Source organism: Triturus cristatus, chromosome 10, assembly GCF_964204655.1.
Source record: "Triturus cristatus chromosome 10, aTriCri1.1, whole genome shotgun sequence".
Lineage (NCBI taxonomy): Eukaryota > Metazoa > Chordata > Amphibia > Caudata > Salamandridae > Triturus > Triturus cristatus.
In genome coordinates, this window is record NC_140593.1 from 1242920291 (window position 1) to 1242939294 (window position 19004).

The 19004-nt window shown below is 55.8% G+C and overlaps 2 protein-coding genes across 2 annotated transcripts in view; one reads left to right on the forward strand and one right to left on the reverse strand.

Moving 5' to 3' along the window:
• The first annotated feature begins 12932 nt into the window (after positions 1–12932).
• Positions 12933–19004, forward strand: part of LOC146797188 (semaphorin-3F-like) — a 670875-nt gene continuing 664803 nt past the window's right edge. The window contains exon 1 of the mRNA XM_085629898.1: positions 12933–14290. The gene's annotated coding sequence lies outside the window, so the exon portion shown is untranslated. The remainder of the gene's footprint in view (positions 14291–19004) is intronic.
• Positions 15836–19004, reverse strand: part of LOC146797189 (uncharacterized) — a 35153-nt gene continuing 31984 nt past the window's right edge. The window contains exons 2-3 of the mRNA XM_085631509.1: positions 16566–17830; positions 15836–16253 (exon numbers count right to left, since the gene is read on the reverse strand). Of these exons, the coding sequence (XP_085487635.1) occupies positions 15836–16253; positions 16566–17830 (1683 nt within the window). The remainder of the gene's footprint in view (positions 16254–16565; positions 17831–19004) is intronic.

Genomic DNA, 19004 nt, shown 5'->3' on the forward strand with positions numbered 1-19004 from the left:
TGGATCAAGGTGCTGCCTCTTGGACATGGGACCCAACACCTGGATCAAGGTGCTGCCTCTTGGACATGGGACCCAACACCTGGATCAAGGTGCTGCCTCTTGGACACGTCCCCCAACACCTGGATCAAGGTGCTGCCTCTTGGACATGGGACCCAACACCTGGATCAAGGTGCTGCCTCTTGGACATGGGACCCAACACCTGGATCAAGGTGCTGCCTCTTGGACATGGGACCCAACACCTGGATCAAGGTGCTGCCTCTTGGACATGGGACCCAACACCTGGATCAAGGTGCTGCCTCTTGGACACGTCCCCCAACACCTGGATCAAGGTGCTGCCTCTTGGACATGGGACCCAACACCTGGATCAAGGTGCTGCCTCTTGGACATGGGACCCAACACCTGGATCAAGGTGCTGCCTATTGGACATGGGACCCAACACCTGGATCAAGGTGCTGCCTCTTGGACATGGGACCCAACACCTGGATCAAGGTTGCTGCCTCTTGGACACGTCCCCCAACACCTGGATCAAGGTGCTGCCTCTTGGACATGGGACCCAACACCTGGATCAAGGTGCTGCCTCTTGGACATGGGACCCAACACCTGGATCAAGGTGCTGCCTCTTGGACACGTCCCCCAACACCTGGATCAAGGTGCTGCCTCTTGGACATGGGACCCAACACCTGGATCAAGGTGCTGCCTCTTGGACATGGGACCCAACACCTGGATCAAGGTGCTGCCTCTTGGACATGGGACCCAACACCTGGATCAAGGTGCTGCCTCTTGGACATGGGACTTAACACCTGGATCAAGGTGCTGCCTCTTGGACATGGGACCCAACACCTGGATCAAGGTGCTGCCTCTTGGACATGGGACCCAACACCTGGATCAAGGTGCTGCCTCTTGGACACGTCCCCCAACACCTGGATCAAGGTGCTGCCTCTTGGACATGGGACCCAACACCTGGATCAAGGTGCTGCCTCTTGGACATGGGACCCAACACCTGGATCAAGGTGCTGCCTCTTGGACATGGGACCCAACACCTGGATCAAGGTGCTGCCTCTTGGACACGTCCCCCAACACCTGGATCAAGGTGCTGCCTCTTGGACACGTCCCCCAACACCTGGATCAAGGTGCTGCCTCTTGGACATGGGACCCAACACCTGGATCAAGGTGCTGCCTCTTGGACATGGGACCCAACACCTGGATCAAGGTGCTGCCTCTTGGACATGGGACCCAACACCTGGATCAAGGTGCTGCCTCTTGGACATGGGACCCAACACCTGGATCAAGGTGCTGCCTCTTGGACACGTCCCCCAACACCTGGATCAAGGTGCTGCCTCTTGGACACGTCCCCCAACACCTGGATCAAGGTGCTGCCTCTTGGACATGGGACCCAACACCTGGATCAAGGTGCTGCCTCTAGGACATGGGACCCAACACCTGGATCAAGGTGCTGCCTCTTGGACATGGGACCCAACACCTGGATCAAGGTGCTGCCTCTTGGACACGTCCCCCAACACCTGGATCAAGGTGCTGCCTCTTGGACATGGGACCCAACACCTGGATCAAGGTGCTGCCTCTTGGACACGTCCCCCAACACCTGGATCAAGGTGCTGCCTCTTGGACACGTCCCCCAACACCTGGATCAAGGTGCTGCCTCTTGGACATGGGACCCAACACCTGGATCAAGGTGCTGCCTCTTGGACATGGGACCCAACACCTGGATCAAGGTGCTGCCTCTTGGACATGGGACCCAACACCTGGATCAAGGTGCTGCCTCTTGGACACGTCCCCCAACACCTGGATCAAGGTGCTGCCTCTTGGACATGGGACCCAACACCTGGATCAAGGTGCTGCCTCTTGGACACGTCCCCCAACACCTGGATCAAGGTGCTGCCTCTTGGACACGTCCCCCAACACCTGGATCAAGGTTGCTGCCTCTTGGACACGGGACCCAACACCTGGATCAAGGTTGCTGCCAGCATGACGGGATGCGGACCAACTGCCTCAAACTCAACACCTACTAGACAGGAAACAACCATTACAACACAGTCATTACAACGCAGCCATTACAATGCAACATCCTTTACATCGCATGCCATTACAACGCAGCCATTACAACACATGTCACTACAACGCATGCCATTACAACTCATGCCACTGCAACGCATGCCATTACAACGCATTATAAGGTAAGTAATGGGAAATAGTAATTTTTACCTCTACATTATCCAACAGTTTCACTACTGTTGCCCTAAAAGTTGTAAGCGTTGTAATGGTACGCGTTGTACTAGAATGCGTTGTAAGAGTAGTTTCTAAAAATGCGTTGGGTTGGCATGCGCTGTAAAATCATGCATTGTAATGGATGTTGCGATGTAAAAACCGCTTTGTAAAGGCATGCGTTGTAAAAGATTGCGTTCTAACGTGTCCTACTCAACTAGACAGATGTCATGATCGTCGGAAAGAAGCCGTCGCCATGGGACTCCAGCTGGTGGTCCGCTGAGCAGGGATCCACCCTCAGCCCCCCCTCATCAACACCAAGCTTGGCGTGACCGCCTAAGTCATCGCCGAGACAGCCTCACGCTTCCTCACCCTGAAGATGATGAGGACATTTTTCAACTACTCCCAACCAGCACACAGAGAACCATCACCCACGCCATTGTCACTAGCAAAGTAGACTACGGGAGCACCGTCTGCGCCAGGATCAGCAAACAACTCACCAGAGCACGACAAATCACCCAGAACTTGGCTGCAAGAATCACACATCACCTCCCACACATTGAACCGTACCTCAAGGAGCTCCACCGGTCCCCGATACACAAACGAGCACAGTTCAAACTCCTCAGACACCTACAAAGCACTACACGACACTGGCCCAGCCGAGGCTACCTCAATCGCCGTTCACAGACCATCGGACGCCTCCACTAGGCCAGACTCCCTCCTGCGCGTGCCAGACATACGCAGGACCAGACCATCCGGACGCCTCCACTAGGCCAGACTCCCTCCTGCGCGTCCCAGACATATGCAGGACCAGACCATCCGGACGCCTCCACTAGGCCAGACTCTCTCCTGCGCGTCCCAGACATACGCAGGACCAGACCATCCGGACGCCTCCACTAGGCCAGACTCTCTCCTGCGCGTCCCAGACATACGCAGGACCAGACCATCCGGACGCCTCCACTAGGCCAGACTCCCTCCTGCGTGTCCCAGACATACGCAGGACCAGACCATCCGGACGCCTCCACTAGGCCAGACTCCCTCCTGCGCGTCCCAGACATTCGCAGGACCAGACCATCGGACGCCTCCACTAGGCCAGACTCCCTCCTGCGCGTGCCAGACATACGCAGGACCAGACCATCCGGACGCCTCTACTAGGCCTGACTCCCTCCTGCGCGTCCCAGACATACGCAGGACCAGACCATCCGGACGCCTCCACTAGGCCAGACTCCCTCCTGCGTGTCCCAGACATACGCAGGACCAAACCATCCGGACGCCTCCACTAGGCCAGACTCCCTCCTGCGTGTCCCAGACATACACAGGACCAAACCATCCGGACGCCTTCACTAGGCCAGACTCCCTCCTGCGTGTCCCAGACATTCGCAGGACCAGACCATCGGACGCCTCCACTAGGCCTGACTCCCTCCTGCGCGTCCCAGACATACGCAGGACCAGACCATCCGGACGCCTCCACTAGGCCAGACTCTCTCCTGCGCGTCCCAGACATATGCAGGACCAGACCATCGGAGACCTCCACTAGGCCAGACTACCTCCTGCGCGTCCCAGACATACGCAGGACCAGACCATCGGACGCCTCCACTAGGCCAGACTCCCTCCTGCGCGTGCCAGACATACGCAGGACCAGACCATCCGGACGCCTCTACTAGGCCTGACTCCCTCCTGCGCGTCCCAGACATACGCAGGACCAGACCATCCGGACGCCTCCACTAGGCCAGACTCCCTCCTGCGTGTCCCAGACATACGCAGGACCAAACCATCCGGACGCCTCCACTAGGCCAGACTCCCTCCTGCGTGTCCCAGACATACACAGGACCAAACCATCCGGACGCCTTCACTAGGCCAGACTCCCTCCTGCGCGTCCCAGACATTCGCAGGACCAGACCATCGGACGCCTCCACTAGGCCTGACTCCCTCCTGCGCGTCCCAGACATACGCAGGACCAGACCATCCGGACGCCTCCACTAGGCCAGACTCTCTCCTGCGCGTCCCAGACATATGCAGGACCAGACCATCGGAGACCTCCACTAGGCCAGACTACCTCCTGCGCGTCCCAGACATACGCAGGACCAGACCATCCGGACGCCTCCACTAGGCCAGACTCCCTCCTGCGCGTCCCAGACATACGCAGGACCAGACCATCCGGACGCCTCCACTAGGCCAGACTCCCTCCTGCGCGTCCCAGACATACGCAGGACCAGACCATCCGGATGCCTCCACTAGGCCAGACTCCCTCCTGCGCGTCCCAGACATACGCAGGACCAAACCATCCGGACGCCTCCACTAGGCCTGACTTCCTCCTGCGCGTCCCAGACATACGCAGGACCAGACCATCCGGACGCCTCCACTAGGCCAGACTCTCTCCTGCGCGTCCCAGACATATGCAGGACCAGACCATCGGAGACCTCCACTAGGCCAGACTACCTCCTGCGCGTCCCAGACATACGCAGGACCAGACCATCCGGACGCCTCCACTAGGCCAGACTCCCTCCTGCGCGTCCCAGACATACGCAGGACCAGACCATCCGGACGCCTCCACTAGGCCAGACTCCCTCCTGCGCGTCCCAGACATACGCAGGACCAGACCATCCGGATGCCTCCACTAGGCCAGACTCCCTCCTGCGTGTCCCAGACATACGCAGGACCAAACCATCCGGACGCCTCCACTAGGCCAGACTCCCTCCTGCGCGTCCCAGACATTCGCAGGACCAGACCATCGGACGCCTCCACTAGGCCAGACTCCCTCCTGCGCGTGCCAGACATACGCAGGACCAGACCATCCGGACGCCTCCACTAGGCCAGACTCCCTCCTGCGCGTCCCAGACATACACAGGACCAGACCATCCGGACGCCTCCACTAGGCCAGACTCCCTCCTGCGCGTCCCAGACATACGCAGGACTAGACCATCCGGACGCCTCCACTAGGCCAGACTCCCTCCTGCGCGTCCCAGACATACGCAGGACCAGACCATCGGACGCCGGCACGATCTGTCGCTAAACATCAGAGCCTCGTCTTTAATTCTTGAATTCCGAAAGAAGCTGGAGACCTGGCTCTTTGATTAGGACCCCGGGCTCCCAGGAGAGGCTCGACTCACACCGGCTCTAGCCAGGACACCCTCCTGGGGGGCAGCGCACTCTTCCAATGCGCGTCACACCATGTATGTGCCTGGGCTATCTTATGATATGACGCACTCGTCCACGAACTGTCCACAGGGTCTCCCTCGCGACATCTTTCCTATAATGTCGGGAACAGACTGGTCGTACGCTGGAGCCTGCATGAAACTTTGCTGCAAGACAAACCATTCAGATGCAATTGCAACGATACGTGATTTTATCAATGCTTGTTCAAACTTTCTTCTGGTGCTTGTCAACTGGTGAGCCCTGGGCATCTTGGATGAAAAGCTGTTTGTATCTGTCCCTGTTTCTGAAGGTTGGCGTTTAATTCAGGATTGTTCATCACCACGAGGGCTGATAGAGCTGAAAATATGTCATAAATTCGAAGTTTTTCCGAGCAGGAGCCCCAAAAGTCGTGTCCGTGGCCCTAAAAGTCCTCAAGATGACAGAGGCAGGAGTGGTCGATATGAGAGCTGCAGGAGCCGTGTGCCGGGCCTGCCGGATGTGACGACAGCAGGAGCAGGACTCGGGTCACCTCAGCAGCACGTGCCCATACACCTCTGAAACCGGAAGAGAGGCACAGCCGGTGTACTGGCAGGGAACGACCCCTGAGTGAAAGGGGCAGCAGCCCTCACTCACAGTCACTCATTCTTGAGCCCATGTTTGTCTCAGGGGACTGTGTGTAACCCATCTGACACTGATGCGGCGTCTTGTATGATATCTCACCATGCACATACAACATAGGACATGTAAAGCGCACGGTCACCCAGAAGGGAGTCTAGGCGCTGAACAACAGATGATTATTGCTTCCCAACTCAATGGTACTCATTGTATCGGCCTCAGAAGGATGAAAGGCTGAGTGGACCTGCCGGATTTGGTCCTGTGACCACGATGTCAGACACAGGACTCCAGTGGGCCATCAGTCCACTGGCCCTCCAGACCCGGCTGATGCCACCCCCCCCCCCCCCCCCACCCCACCGGCCGCTTGTATACAGCAGCCTGGCGGTTCCAGTGAGCGGAGCCTTAGTGCCAATATCCGCACAATCCCCAGCCCTCCCACAGCAAAACATGGAATAACTCAGACACAACACAATTTTGGTGGAGAAACTTTCTGCAAGTTTATTAACATAACAATATGTCAACATGGTGGGTTAACTTACGGGCGATCCCAGGGCAGGCGGCCCCTCGCCGCCTGCCCACCTGATGAGCCATAAAACCCAGTGGCCGCGACCAACCGGTGTTTGACCATTTGGGGGAGGGGTTAGCCCCTCCCTCCGGCGGACCGCTAGTACGCCCCTTACTCATGCCCCTCCCTGCTACGGGGGGGCGGAGCGTTGCAGGCAACCCCCGGTTGCTCAGGTGCACAACTGCCCGTAGTACTAACGGGGCGCCGTCGCTCCTCCAGGATCCCCCGCGAGGATATCCCTGGGGATAATTGGCTTTAGCACCCTTACTGTGCTCCTGTAGAGGGTACCCGTCTGTTCCTTACAGCCTTTGGATCGCCCTGTAACTCTGCCACAGCCCTGGTGTGGCCCCCGTCACCCCAGTGCCCCCCATCATATAGCTCTACCTACTTACACCCTGCTGTTTCCAAGGCCTCCCCCAGGTCAAACAAGAATAAGTCCATGCCCACTCTGGACAGGTGAATCCCATCAGCCTCGAAGCACCCCGTGTACTTAGCGTGTAGCAGCCCATGGCGGATAAACCCAAAACCCCTTTGCTCGGTGAACTTCCGCATAGCGCTGTTCACCCTTCTGCGCGAGGTCTCCATGGCATCCCTGGAACGCGCGCCCCGCCAAACCTGCCGTGGTGTGATTTCGGACCACTATAATTCACAGATCCCCAGCTTGTTGCTCAGCTCGCACATGGTGGCCCTCATCACGTGAAGCAGGTCCCTTCTCCCCAGGCGAACCAGATCACTCCCCCCTAGGTGTATCACTAATAAATCGGGCAGTGGGCCAACCTCCCCTAAATTCCGAAGGACTCTCTTCATCAGGCTATTCCAACGCATGTCTGGTGTCCCAATCCATATCATCCTCGTGGCTGTGAGCCCGTGCCGCCATTTTCTGCTATCCGCCCACTGAGACACCCTCGGGACTCCCGAATGGCCCATCACCCAGACCGTCTTCCCTGGCGAATAAAGAGGAGGAAGTTTGAAAATAAATATATTAAACAGAGCACAGCAAACGCCATTACACTCGCACACAAGTACGCCAAAAGTGAAAACACCGACATACAGTCGCAACCTTATTTGACACAACTAACACCCTTCCTCGTTCCGTGTTTGCATGGGGCCCCTTATGGGCGAATGTATCTCTTATACGAATTGGACGCCCAACGCCCCACCAGTTTGATGCTTTCCTCCGGCAAACCCGCCTGGAAAGCCGTGGTTGCTGCCCTACTACGGAATGAGTGACTGCAGAATCGTGTGCCCTGGATCTTTTTGCCTGACAGCTCTAAACACACCGCCATTACGCGCTGTACCTGGTATTTGGTCATGGGAGAACTGTCAGCGTGCACTAGCAGGTAACCTTCTGTTGTGGGCCGCAACGCTAGGTAGGACGCGACTGGGCGCACCAGACAATACTTGGCGATCTCCAGTTTGTTGAGCACGATCACCCTCCCTACCCCTGCCTGGTCCGTTTTGGATCTACGTAGTCTAATGGTGAGGGAACCGCCTGCCAACGCCGTGTCCTGAAAGTTCAAAGCACCCATCGACGTGTCCTGTCTAGATCTCGCTACAAGTTCCCCCGTTCTAAAAGCCCCGAAGAAGGCCAGGCTAAAGGTAGCCGCGAAGACGGCCGCCTCAAAAGCAGAGTGGGTCGCCCTGCCCACCCAATCCAGCATCGCTTGCAGCGTCTCGAAGTCTATGGCTGCCCTGTCGTCAGGTGCTCGAGGCTCACTCCTGGCCCAGCCTGAGTGGTCCTGCCGGATTTGGTCCTGTGACCACGATGTCAGACATAGGCCCCTCCAGTGGGCCATCAGTCCACTGGCCCTCCAGACCCGGCTGATGCCCCCCCCCCCCCCCCCCCCGGCGCTTGTATACAGCAGGGTTAGCCTGGCGGTTCCAGTGAGCACAGCCTTAGTTTGAGATCACACGAGCCGGCGAGAAAGCAGGGATTGAGTGACGTCAGCTTGTTGCTGTGACCACTGGACCCGCCTCCCAGGCTCCTCACAACCTTGCGCCAGAGGAGCGCGGCCCAGCTTCGCGTCTACTTGACTTATTGTTCTATTTCCACTTGCTGCGTTATAGAAAATGTATAAATGAAAGAAGGTTAAAAAGTAGATTTAGCTCGATGGCACTCATTGTATCGCCCTCAGAGGATGAAAGGCTGAGTGGACTTGTGTTATAGAAAATGTATAAATAAAAGACGGTTAAACAGTTGATTGACCCTTTGATGCTCCAACGACTGTGATGGCGAACGGCTGCTCCGCTGATTTTCACACTTAGAATATCTTTGCATTGAACATGTGTTAGGCTTCTGTGGCCCTGTACAAGGGTTTCTTCACAAATACGATTTTTTTTTTGTTTTTTGCATATTTATATAGCGCGAACTCGACCCGAAGGTATTGGAGCGCTTTACATAGCACCGTATTTACATTACACATTCAGGCACGGGGAGATGAAGTGATTTGCCCAGAATCACAGGATGTGGACGCGACCTCGAGGCTCGAACCCTGGTTTCCAGCACCAAAGTCGGCAGTTCTGGCCACATTTGTTGTCCTTCATCAGTACCAGTTTAACACCCTAATATAGTAATAAGCGTGTTGACCTGTCAACCCATGCAAAGGGCCTTTCACTGCGCTGCAACACGCGTCGCTGCAGTTTTAGTAACTTTTCAACCAGTTGAGCTAGAAACTATTTTTTCTGTTAAAACCAGGAGATTATGTGGCAGATGGTGGATTGTGTGGCAAATGCGGCAAATCTCTAATTATGCGAATATTGCCGCAGGCGCACAATCGCATAATTCCAGTGGCCCTGGTGTGTCACACATGTCTTGGAGCCACTTGGCAGCAGCGTAATAAGAAAAACAAAATGGAATCTGTGATTTTCTTTTCTACACCCTCACCCCACAGCCGTAATTAGTACATGTTATTTGGGTAAACTGTTGGTTTTTAGGTCTGGCTTTAGCCAAGTCCTATGATTTCACTAAGATGATGTGTTTGGTATTATACTTACTTCATCCGAGCTTCCAGCCAGCCCTCTTCACCCATTCATTCATTGGTCTGTTGTTGTGTCATTCACATTTTTCTACCCCACTACAGGGCACAACTTGAGGCGGCGGCCCCGCCCACTTCAGCCATTGGAGACTTCCCTGTGAGTGACAGAATTCTTCTCCATACAGGACGAGTCGTGCAATTGTAGTCTACTCAAGTTGTGTAGGTCCAAGGATAGAGCAGCAGCGCTAGGACAGCGCCCCCTAGCATGCTGCCCCAAGGCTGCGGCACCTCACAGGTGTACCTGGAGCCTCACCAGTTCCAGACTCTATACTCGAGCCTTAGTTCTACCTTAAAGTGACCTTCCCGTCACTACATCACCCTTTCACAAGAAGCAAATCCGCACACAAAGTAGTTCCCTTGTGTGCCAGAGATGCCTGGGAGAGTCTTGTCTTCTAATCCTCCTTGACCTCTCTGCAGCCTTTGACACTGTTAATCACTACACCCTCCTCAACACTCTTCAACAGAGAATGGGCATGGAGGGCACTGTGCTTAATTGGTTTGCTTCCTTCCTCTCTGATAGATCCCAAATGATCAAAATAGCGAACAGTCTTTCATCCCCTTTGGCGGTCGGTCAAGGTGTCCCTCAAGGCTCTATACTTGCACCCACACTGTTCAATCTCTATTTAGAACCGTTGGGAAATCTCCTGAGCAAGTCCGGGATGCGCTATCATCTCTATGCGGACGACACCCAAATCTACCTGAAGGTGGCCTCCACTCACGATCTCTCCATCCTAAACTCTACTCTCGACTCCATTCAAAACTGGATGTTAACTCATCAACTGATTCTGAACCCCTCCAAAACTGAATTCCTCCTCCTCTCCTCCTCACTTTCTCCACCCCCAGTGCAATCATGGATGGATCAGATGAATCTACTGAACAATAAACCCATCATTGTCGACAGCGCAAAATCCCCTGGTGTCATTCTCGACAAGAAACTCAATCTACTCTCCCACATCAATTCCATTGCAAAGTCTACTCGATACCAACTGTGCCTTCTGTGGGGGATTCGTCGCTTCTTCCCGGAGCACGACCTTAAAACCCTGGTCCAATCGCTGGTTCTCTCCAGATTGGACTACTGCAATTCTCTTCTTACTGGCCTCCCCAAATCCCACCTGTCCCCCCTGAAGTCTGTTCTCCATTCAGCAGCTCGCTTCATATATGGGGCCAAAAGAAGCGACCACATCACACCCATTTTATCCACCCTCCGTTGGCTTCCCATAGAGGCAAGATCTATCTACAAGACTGCCTGTATCACCCACAAAGCCTCGCACTCCTCCTCCCCTCGCTACCTGGCGGATAAACTGAAACTCTCTGGAGGCTCCAGACCATCACGTAATGCGGAAAATGTATTGCTTGAACCTCCCACTTTCAAGAAGGAAAGATCGATGCCGCAATCCTTTTCAGGCAACGCGTGAGAATCTGGAACTCCCTTCCGCCTCAGCTCCGCACCACCACCTCCTCCCGGTCCTTCAAAACTGACCTCAAAGTTCTCCTCCTTCAAAGACACTTCCAAATCTAATTCACGCCCTCTATTTTCTGAAGGAAGTCCTTCCAGTATAGGAAATTCTGTTCTCCATGCCTATAGAAGTGCCTTCCCAGTGTGTTTTGTGTTTTGAGTGTCTGCCATTTAGTTCAGTATTATACCTCTACTTGTACTTTGTACTCTTTTGTAACATGCACACGTCACCTTTCCTTTTGTAACGTAGCGTTTGCTACCTCTTGCATTTTGTTTGCTTTTGATACATGCACAACGGCCACCACTGCCTCATGTAACGTAACTTTTGTTTTAGTGTCTGCCATTTATTGCAATTGTTTTCCTCTGTGTACTTTGTATGCTCTTGAAACCTGCACACGTCACTTTTTCCTTTTGTAAGTACCGTTTGCTACCTCTTGTATTTTGTTTGCTCCTGATACCTGCACAATTGTCACTATTGCATCATGTAACGTAACGTTTGATTTTGTAACATGCTCACTTGTAATTTTTCTCCTTATGTATCATTACTGCTCCTATTGTGAAGCGCTCTGACACCTTCGGGTAAAGTCCGCGCTATATAAAAACGCATTAAATAAAATACAAATAAAAAATAAAAAATAGATGCCACTGGTAATGTGTGCTTTTGGAGAGCCTGCAAATAGTTTTGCTTTTAGCAATGCTTTTTGTTTATACTGGCGAGGGCTCGGCAGCGTCAAAAAGAACAAAAAACGCAAAAATCATGACATAAGAAAACAGTCATTGGCAAAGCCAAAAGGCCTGCAGCCAGCTCCAGGACCGTTGGGTTTGCCAATGCTTGTTTTTATTTTATTTTATTTTTTTTAAATATATATGTTTGCGTATGATACTATTCGTGACGTCACACTGTGACTGCTCCAGAGGAAGGCAGAGTCGGAAGAGAGTGAAGCTACCTGTGATGAGGTCATTAGCCCTGATGACATCATGAACCCCTCACCCCACCATCAGCAGGGTCAGGAGGAGGCGGGGACAGCCAGGGGCCGGTGACACGTGCATTGAGGTGCACGTGGGGACGGCCCTCACTGCACTCTCACCACAGGGGGGCGCCACTTCCCTCGAGAGGCGGTTGCACTCTCAGCTCCGGTCTCTCTGCCCTCCTCTCTGTGTGACCCTCGTCCCTGGTCCTTCACTCTGGTGTCTGCCCTCTCTCCTCTCTCCCACTCTTTACTTCCCTCTCCTCTTGGCCTCTCAATCTTCCCCTCACTCACTCCGCCTCAAGTCTTTCCTCCCGGGTCTCTTTCTCCTCCCATCAACTTTCCCCAGTACAACCTAGCCTCTCTCCCTCCCACCTCACCCTCTCACCTCACCCCCTGCCCTCTCACCTCCCCCCGCTGTCCTCCCACCTCACCCCCTGTCCTCTCACCTCACCCCGCTGTCCTCTCACCTCCCCCTCTCACCTCACCCCCCCGTCCTCTCACTTCGGACTCTCCACTTCTAACTCTGCAAAAGACCCCACGGGCCTCACGCGTCAGCCAAGAGCTGCGAGTGACCCCGAGGGGAGTTTAGAGGGGCAAAGACCCCCAACGCCCCCGCCCCTCTCTGCATCTACCCCTTTCTTCCCCCACCCTCCGACCTGCACTCCTCCGTCTCTCCCCTGCTCTTCTACCCTCCCCCCTCTTGCCCCCCCCCTCCCTCTCCAGTGTCGTTACGAAGCTTGAGGGGCCCCTGTAAAGTACACAGTGGTGCCCCCTCCGGATCAGGTCAGGGTACTGTGCTGAGGGGCCCCTGGAGCTCGGGGCCCTCGCACTGCGGGGGCCTTTGTTATTCCACTGTCTCCCTCTCTCTCCTCATCTTTTGTGCCCTCTGCCTCCCTCTCCCCACCTCTGCCTCTCTTCCCTCCTCGAGCTCCGCCCCCTCGGACGCCCCTCCCCCGTCCATCCCTCCCTCCTCCCACTGACCTGCCCTCAGAGACGGGAAGGAGAGCCGAGGAAAGAGCTCAGAGCACCTGAGGGACCCGCAGGCGCCCTCGCACCCCTTCCGGTCCCACCTGTCCATGGATGCCTCCGGGGGACCCGGCTGGAGCTGCCCCAGCCCGTCCGGGCCGAGCCCCTAACTCTCACCGTCCTGGGACTGACCCTCTCGGAGGGTGTCACTCTTCTGCCCCAGCCGCAGCCCCCCCCCCCCCAGCGGACGGTCTCTTCTCTCCTTGGACTGTCTCTCCAACACTCCCCTCATTGCCTCTCTAACTCTCCTTGACTGTCACTCTCTCCAGCTGTCCTCTGACTGTCTCTCCAACTTTCCCGTCTCGACATCTCTCCCGACTGTTTCTCCAACTCTCCGCTACTATCTCTCCTCTCCCCTGAATTTCCAGCTCACTGCCTCTCCTAATCTGCAACTCTCCCCTGACTGTCCCTCCTGCTCACTCCTGACTGTCTCTCCTCTACACTGTCTGTCCAACTCTCCTCTACTGTCTCTCCTCTTCCCTGAATTTCTACCTCGCCTCTCACTGCCTCTCCTTCTCTGCAACTCTCCACTGACTGTCTCTCCAACACTCCATTGATTGTCACTTCCCTCCTCTGCCTCAAACTTTGCTCCACTTCGTGTTCACTTCGTGGGCTCCCACTTGGCCTTTGGCGGAGCTCCCTTTGGACCTCGGAACAGCTCCCTTTGACGTCATTGCAGTTCCCTTTGGACCTCGGAATAGCTCCCTTTGACGTCATTGCAGTTCCCTTTGGACCTCGGAATAGCTCCCTTTGGACGTCATTGCAGCTCTCGTTGGACCTCTCTGTAGCTCCCTTTGGACGTCATTGCAGTTCCCTTTGGACGTCATTGCAGCTCTCTTTGGACCTCTCTGTAGCTCCCTTTGGACGCCATTGCAGTTCCATTTGGACCTCGAAACAGCTCCATTTGGACCTCTTTGCAGCTCCCTTTGGACGTCATTGTAGCTCCCATTGGACCTCGGAACAGCTCCCTTTGGACCTCTTTGCAGCTCCCTTTGGACGTCATTGTAGCTCCATTTGGACCTCGGAACAGTTCCCTTTGGGCGTCGTTGCAGCTTACTTTGAACGTCATTTCAGCTCACTTTGGAGGTCGTTGCAAGTCACTTTGGGCGTCGTTGCAGCTCCCTTTGGGCGTCGTTGCAGCTCCCTTTGGGCGTCGTTGCAGCTCCCTTTGGACGTCATTGCCGCTCACTTTGGACGTCGTTGCAGGTCACTTTGGACGTCGTTGCAGGTCACTTTGGACGTCGTTGCAGCTCCCCTTCACTTTGAGGTACACATTATGATTATACATAGTTTAAGGCCCTTGACGTTGTCATGAGATGACGGGGTAATGCTGAACTATTGTAACTTTTTTGATTGGCGTCGAGGTTTGGGCTGTGGAGATGGTTTGGGCTGTGGAGATGGTTTGGGCTGTGGAGATGGTCTGGGCTGTTGAGATGGTCTGGGCTGTTGAGATGGTCTGGGCTGTGGAGATGGTCTGGGCTGTTGAGATGGTCTGGGCTGTGGAGATGGTCTGGGCTGTGGAGATGGTCTGGGCTGTTGAGATGGTCTGGGCTGTTGAGATGGTCTGGGCTGTGGAGATGGTTTGGGCTGTGGAGATGGAGATGGTTTGGGCTGTGGAGAGATGGGTTGGGCTGTGGAGAGATGGGTTGGGCTGTGGAGATGGTCTGGGCTGTGGAGATGAGTTGGGCTGTGGATATGGTTTGGGCTCTGGAGAGATGGTTTGGGCTGTGGAGATGGAGATGGTTTGGGCTGTGGAGAGATGGGTTGGGCTGTGGAGAGATGGGTTGGGCTGTGGAGATGGTCTGGGCTGTGGAGATGGTCTGGGCTGTGGAGATGAGTTGGGCTGTGGAGATGAGTTGGGCTGTGGATATGGTTTGGGCTCTGGAGAGATGGGTTGGGATGTGGAGATGGGTTGGGCTGTGGAGATGGGTTGGGCTGTGGAGATGGGTTGTGCTGGAGAGATGGGTTGTGCTGGAGAGATGGGTTGTGCTGGAGAGATGTGTTGGGCTGTGGAGATTGTTTGGGCTGGAGAGATGGTTTGGGCTGGAGAGATGGTTGGACTGCGGAGATGATTTGGGCTGCGGAGATGGCGTGGGCTCTGGAGAGATGGCTTGGGCTCTGGAGAGATGGCTTGGGCTCTGGAGAGATGGCTTGGGCTCTGGAGAGATGGCTTGGGCTCTGGAGAGATGGCTTGGGCTCTGGAGAGACGGTTTGCGCTCTGCGGAGATGGTTTGTGCTGGAGAGATGGTTTGGGGGTGCAGAGATGGTTTGGGCTCTAGAGAGATGGTTTGTGCTGGACAGATGGTTTGGGGAGATGGTATGGTCTGGGGGGATGGTATGGTCTGCTGAGGAGGTGGTTTGGGCTCTGGAGATGGTTTGGGCTGAGGAGGTGGTTTCGGCTGAGGAGGTGGTCTCGGCTGCTGAGGTGGTCTCGGCTGCTGAGGTGGTCTCGGCTGCTGAGATGGTTTGGGCTGTGGAGATGGTTTGGGCTGTGGAGATGGTTTGGGCTGTGGAGATGGTTTGGGCTGCGGAGATGGTTTGGGCTCTGGAGATGGTTTGGGCTGTGGAGATGGTTTGGGCTGTGGAGATGGTCTGCACTTGGGAGGTGGTCTGCACTGTGGAGGTTGTTTGGGCTGTGGAGATGGTTTAGGCTGTGTAGATGGTTTGGGCTGCGGAGATGGTTTGGGCTCTAGAGAGATGGTTTGTGCTCTAGAGAGATGGTTTGTGCTGGACAGATGGTGTGTGCTGGACAGATGGTTTAGGCTGGAGAGATGGTCTGGGGAGATGGTATGGTCTGGGGAGATGGCATGGTCTACGGAGAAGGTCTGGGCTGAGGAGGTGGTTTGGTCTGTGGAGATGGTTTGGTCTGTGGAGATGGTTTGGTCTGTGGAGATGGTTTGGGTTGTGGAGATGGTTTGGGTTGTGGAGATGGTTTGGGCTCTGGAGATGGTTTGGGCTCTGGAGATGGTTTGGGCTCTGGAGATGGTTTGGGCTCTGGAGATGGTTTGGGCTCTGGAGATGGTTTGGGCTCTGGAGATGGTTTGGGCTCTGGAGATGGTTTGGGCTCTGGAGATGGTTTGGGCTCTGGAGATGGTTTGGGCTCTGGAGATGGTTTGGGCTCTGGAGATGGTTTGGGCTCTGGAGATGGTTTGGGCTCTGGAGATGGTTTGGGCTCTGGAGATGGTTTGGGCTCTGGAGATGGTTTGGGCTCTGGAGATGGTTTGGGCTGTTTAGATGGTTTGGGCTGTTTAGATGGTTTGGGCTGTTTAGATGGTTTGGGCTGTTTAGAGGGTTTGGGTTGTTTAGAGGGTCTGGGCTGTGGCGATGGTCTGGGCTGTGGCGATGGTCTGGGCTGTGGCGATGGTCTGGGCTGTGGCGATGGTCTGGGCTGTGGCGATGGTCTGGGCTGTGGCGATGGTTTGGGCTGAGGAGATGGTTTGTGAGATGGTTTGGGCTGAGGAGATGGTTTGGGCTGTGGAGATGGTCTGGGCTGTGGAGATGGTCTGGGCTGAGGAGGTGGTTTGGGCTCTGGAGATGGTTTGGGCTCTGGAGATGGTTTGGGCTCTGGAGATGGTTTGGGCTCTGGAGATGGTTTGGGCTCTGGAGATGGCTTGGGCTCTGGAGATGGCTTGGGCTCTGGAGATGGTTTGGGCTCTGGAGATGGCTTGGGCTCTGGAGATGGCTTGGGCTCTGGAGATGGCTTGGGCTCTGGAGATGGCTTGGGCTCTGGAGATGGCTTGGGCTCTGGAGATGGTTTGGGCTCTGGAGATGGTTTGGGCTCTGGAGATGGTTTGGGCTCTGGAGATGGTTTGGGCTCTGGAGATGGTTTGGGCTCTGGAGATGGTTTGGGCTCTGGAGATGGTTTGGGCTCTGGAGATGGTTTGGGCTCTGGAGATGGTTTGGGCTCTGGAGATGGTTTGGGCTCTGGAGACGGTTTGGGCTCTGGAGACGGTCTGGGCTGTGGAGACGGTCTGGGCTGTGGAGACGGTCTGGGCTGTGGAGACGGTCTGGGCAGTGGAGACGGTCTGGGCAGTGGAGACGGTCTGGGCAGTGGAGACGGTCTGGGCTGTGGAGACGGTCTGGGCTGTGGAGACGGTCTGGGCTCTGGAGACGGTCTGGGCTGTGGAGACGGTCTGGGCTGTGGAGACGGTCTGGGCTGTGGAGACGGTCTGGGCTGTGGAGACGGTCTGGGCTGTGGAGACGGTCTGGGCTGTGGAGACGGTTTGGGCTGTGGAGATGGTCTGGGCTGAGGAGGTGGTTTGGATGTCTTGGGCTCTGGAGATGGTTTGGGCTGTGGAGACGGTTTGGGCTGTGGAGATGGTCTGGGCTGTGGAGATGGTCTGGGCTGAGGAGGTGGTTTGGATGGCTTGGGCTGTGGAGATGGTCTGGGCTGTGGAGATGGTCTGGGCTGTGGAGATGGTCTGGGCTGTGGAGATGGTCTGGGCAGTGGAGATGGTCTGGGCAGTGGAGATGGTCTGGGCAGTGGAGATGGTCTGGGCTGTGGAGATGGTCTGGGCTGTGGAGATGGTCTGGGCTGTGGAGATGGTCTGGGCTGTGGAGATGGTTTGGGCTGAGGAGGTGGTCTGGGCTGAGGAGGTGGTTTGGATGGCTTGGGCTCTGGAGATGGTCTGGGCTGTGGAGACGGTCTGTGCTGTGGAGATGGTTTGGGCTGTGGAGATGGTCTGGGCTGAGGAGGTGGTTTGGATGGCTTGGGCTGTGGAGATGGTCTGGGCTGTGGAGATGGTCTGTGCTCAGGAGCTGGTTTGGATGGTTTGGGCTCTGGAGGTGGTCTGTGCTGTCTGGAGGGCTGAGGGGATGGCACAAGCTAGATAGATGTTGTGATCTGAGGTGATGTCTTGAGGGCTTGAGGTGTGGAGGTAGTGGTGGGGGTGGAGTTGGAGGTGGAGATGTAAACAGTATATTTCCAGAGTGCGCCAGATCAGAGCTCTCCAGAGAGCTGCTCACAGCACCGAGGCCAGACATCGGTAGGTGCAAGTAATGGTGTCTGGGTGGTAACACAGACAGAGTGGGCACGCACTGGAGGGTGGTGGGCTAGGTAAAACAGGTGCCTCGGTGTGCCACAGGCAGCCCATGGCAGCGGGGCATGGGCTGGTTGTGGCCTCGGTGTCTGGTGGGGGTAGGGCAGGTGGGAAGGGAGGTGGGCACAGGGTTAAGCATTGATTGGTGAGTGGATTAGGGTGTCTGGGGAGGGGTGGGTACAGGTGGCATTGGCTGGTGGGTGGGTGGTGAGGTGGGCACAGGGTGGTGCATTGATTGGTCAGTGGATTAGGGTGTCTGGGGAGGGGTGGGTGCAGGTTGCATTGGCTGGTGGGTGGGTGGGGAGGTGGACACAGGGTGGTGCATTGATTGGTGAGTGGATTAAGGTGTTGAGGAGGGGGTACAGGTGGTATTTACTGGGTGGGGAGGGAGGTGGACACAGGGTGGTGCATTGATTGGTGAGTGGATTAGGGTGTCTGGGGAGGGGTGGGTACAGGTGGCATTGGCTGGTGGGTGGGTGGGGAGGGGGACACAGGGTGGTGCATTGATTGATGAGTGGATTAGGGTGTCTGGGGAGGGGTGGGTACAGGTGGCATTGGTGGGTGGGGAGGGAGGTGGGCACGGTGTTGCATTGATTGGTCAGTGGATTAGGGTGTCTGGGGAGGGGTGGGAACAGGTGGCATTGGTGGGTGGGGAGGGAGGTGGGCACAGGGTCGTGCATTGATTGGTGAGAGTATTAGGGTATCTGGGGAGGGGTGGCTAGAGGTGGCATTGGCTAGTGGGTGGGTGGTGAGGTGGGCACAGGGTGGTGCATTGATTGGTGAGTGGAGTAAGGTGTCTGGGGAGGAGTGGGTACAAGTGGCATTGGATGGTTGGGGAGGGCGGCCATATGTTTGGTGTATTAATTAGCCAATGGCTTCCGGTGGGGGAGGTGGGCACTGGGTGGTTTCTGTTGGGCACGGAAGTACGCAGGGACAGATGTA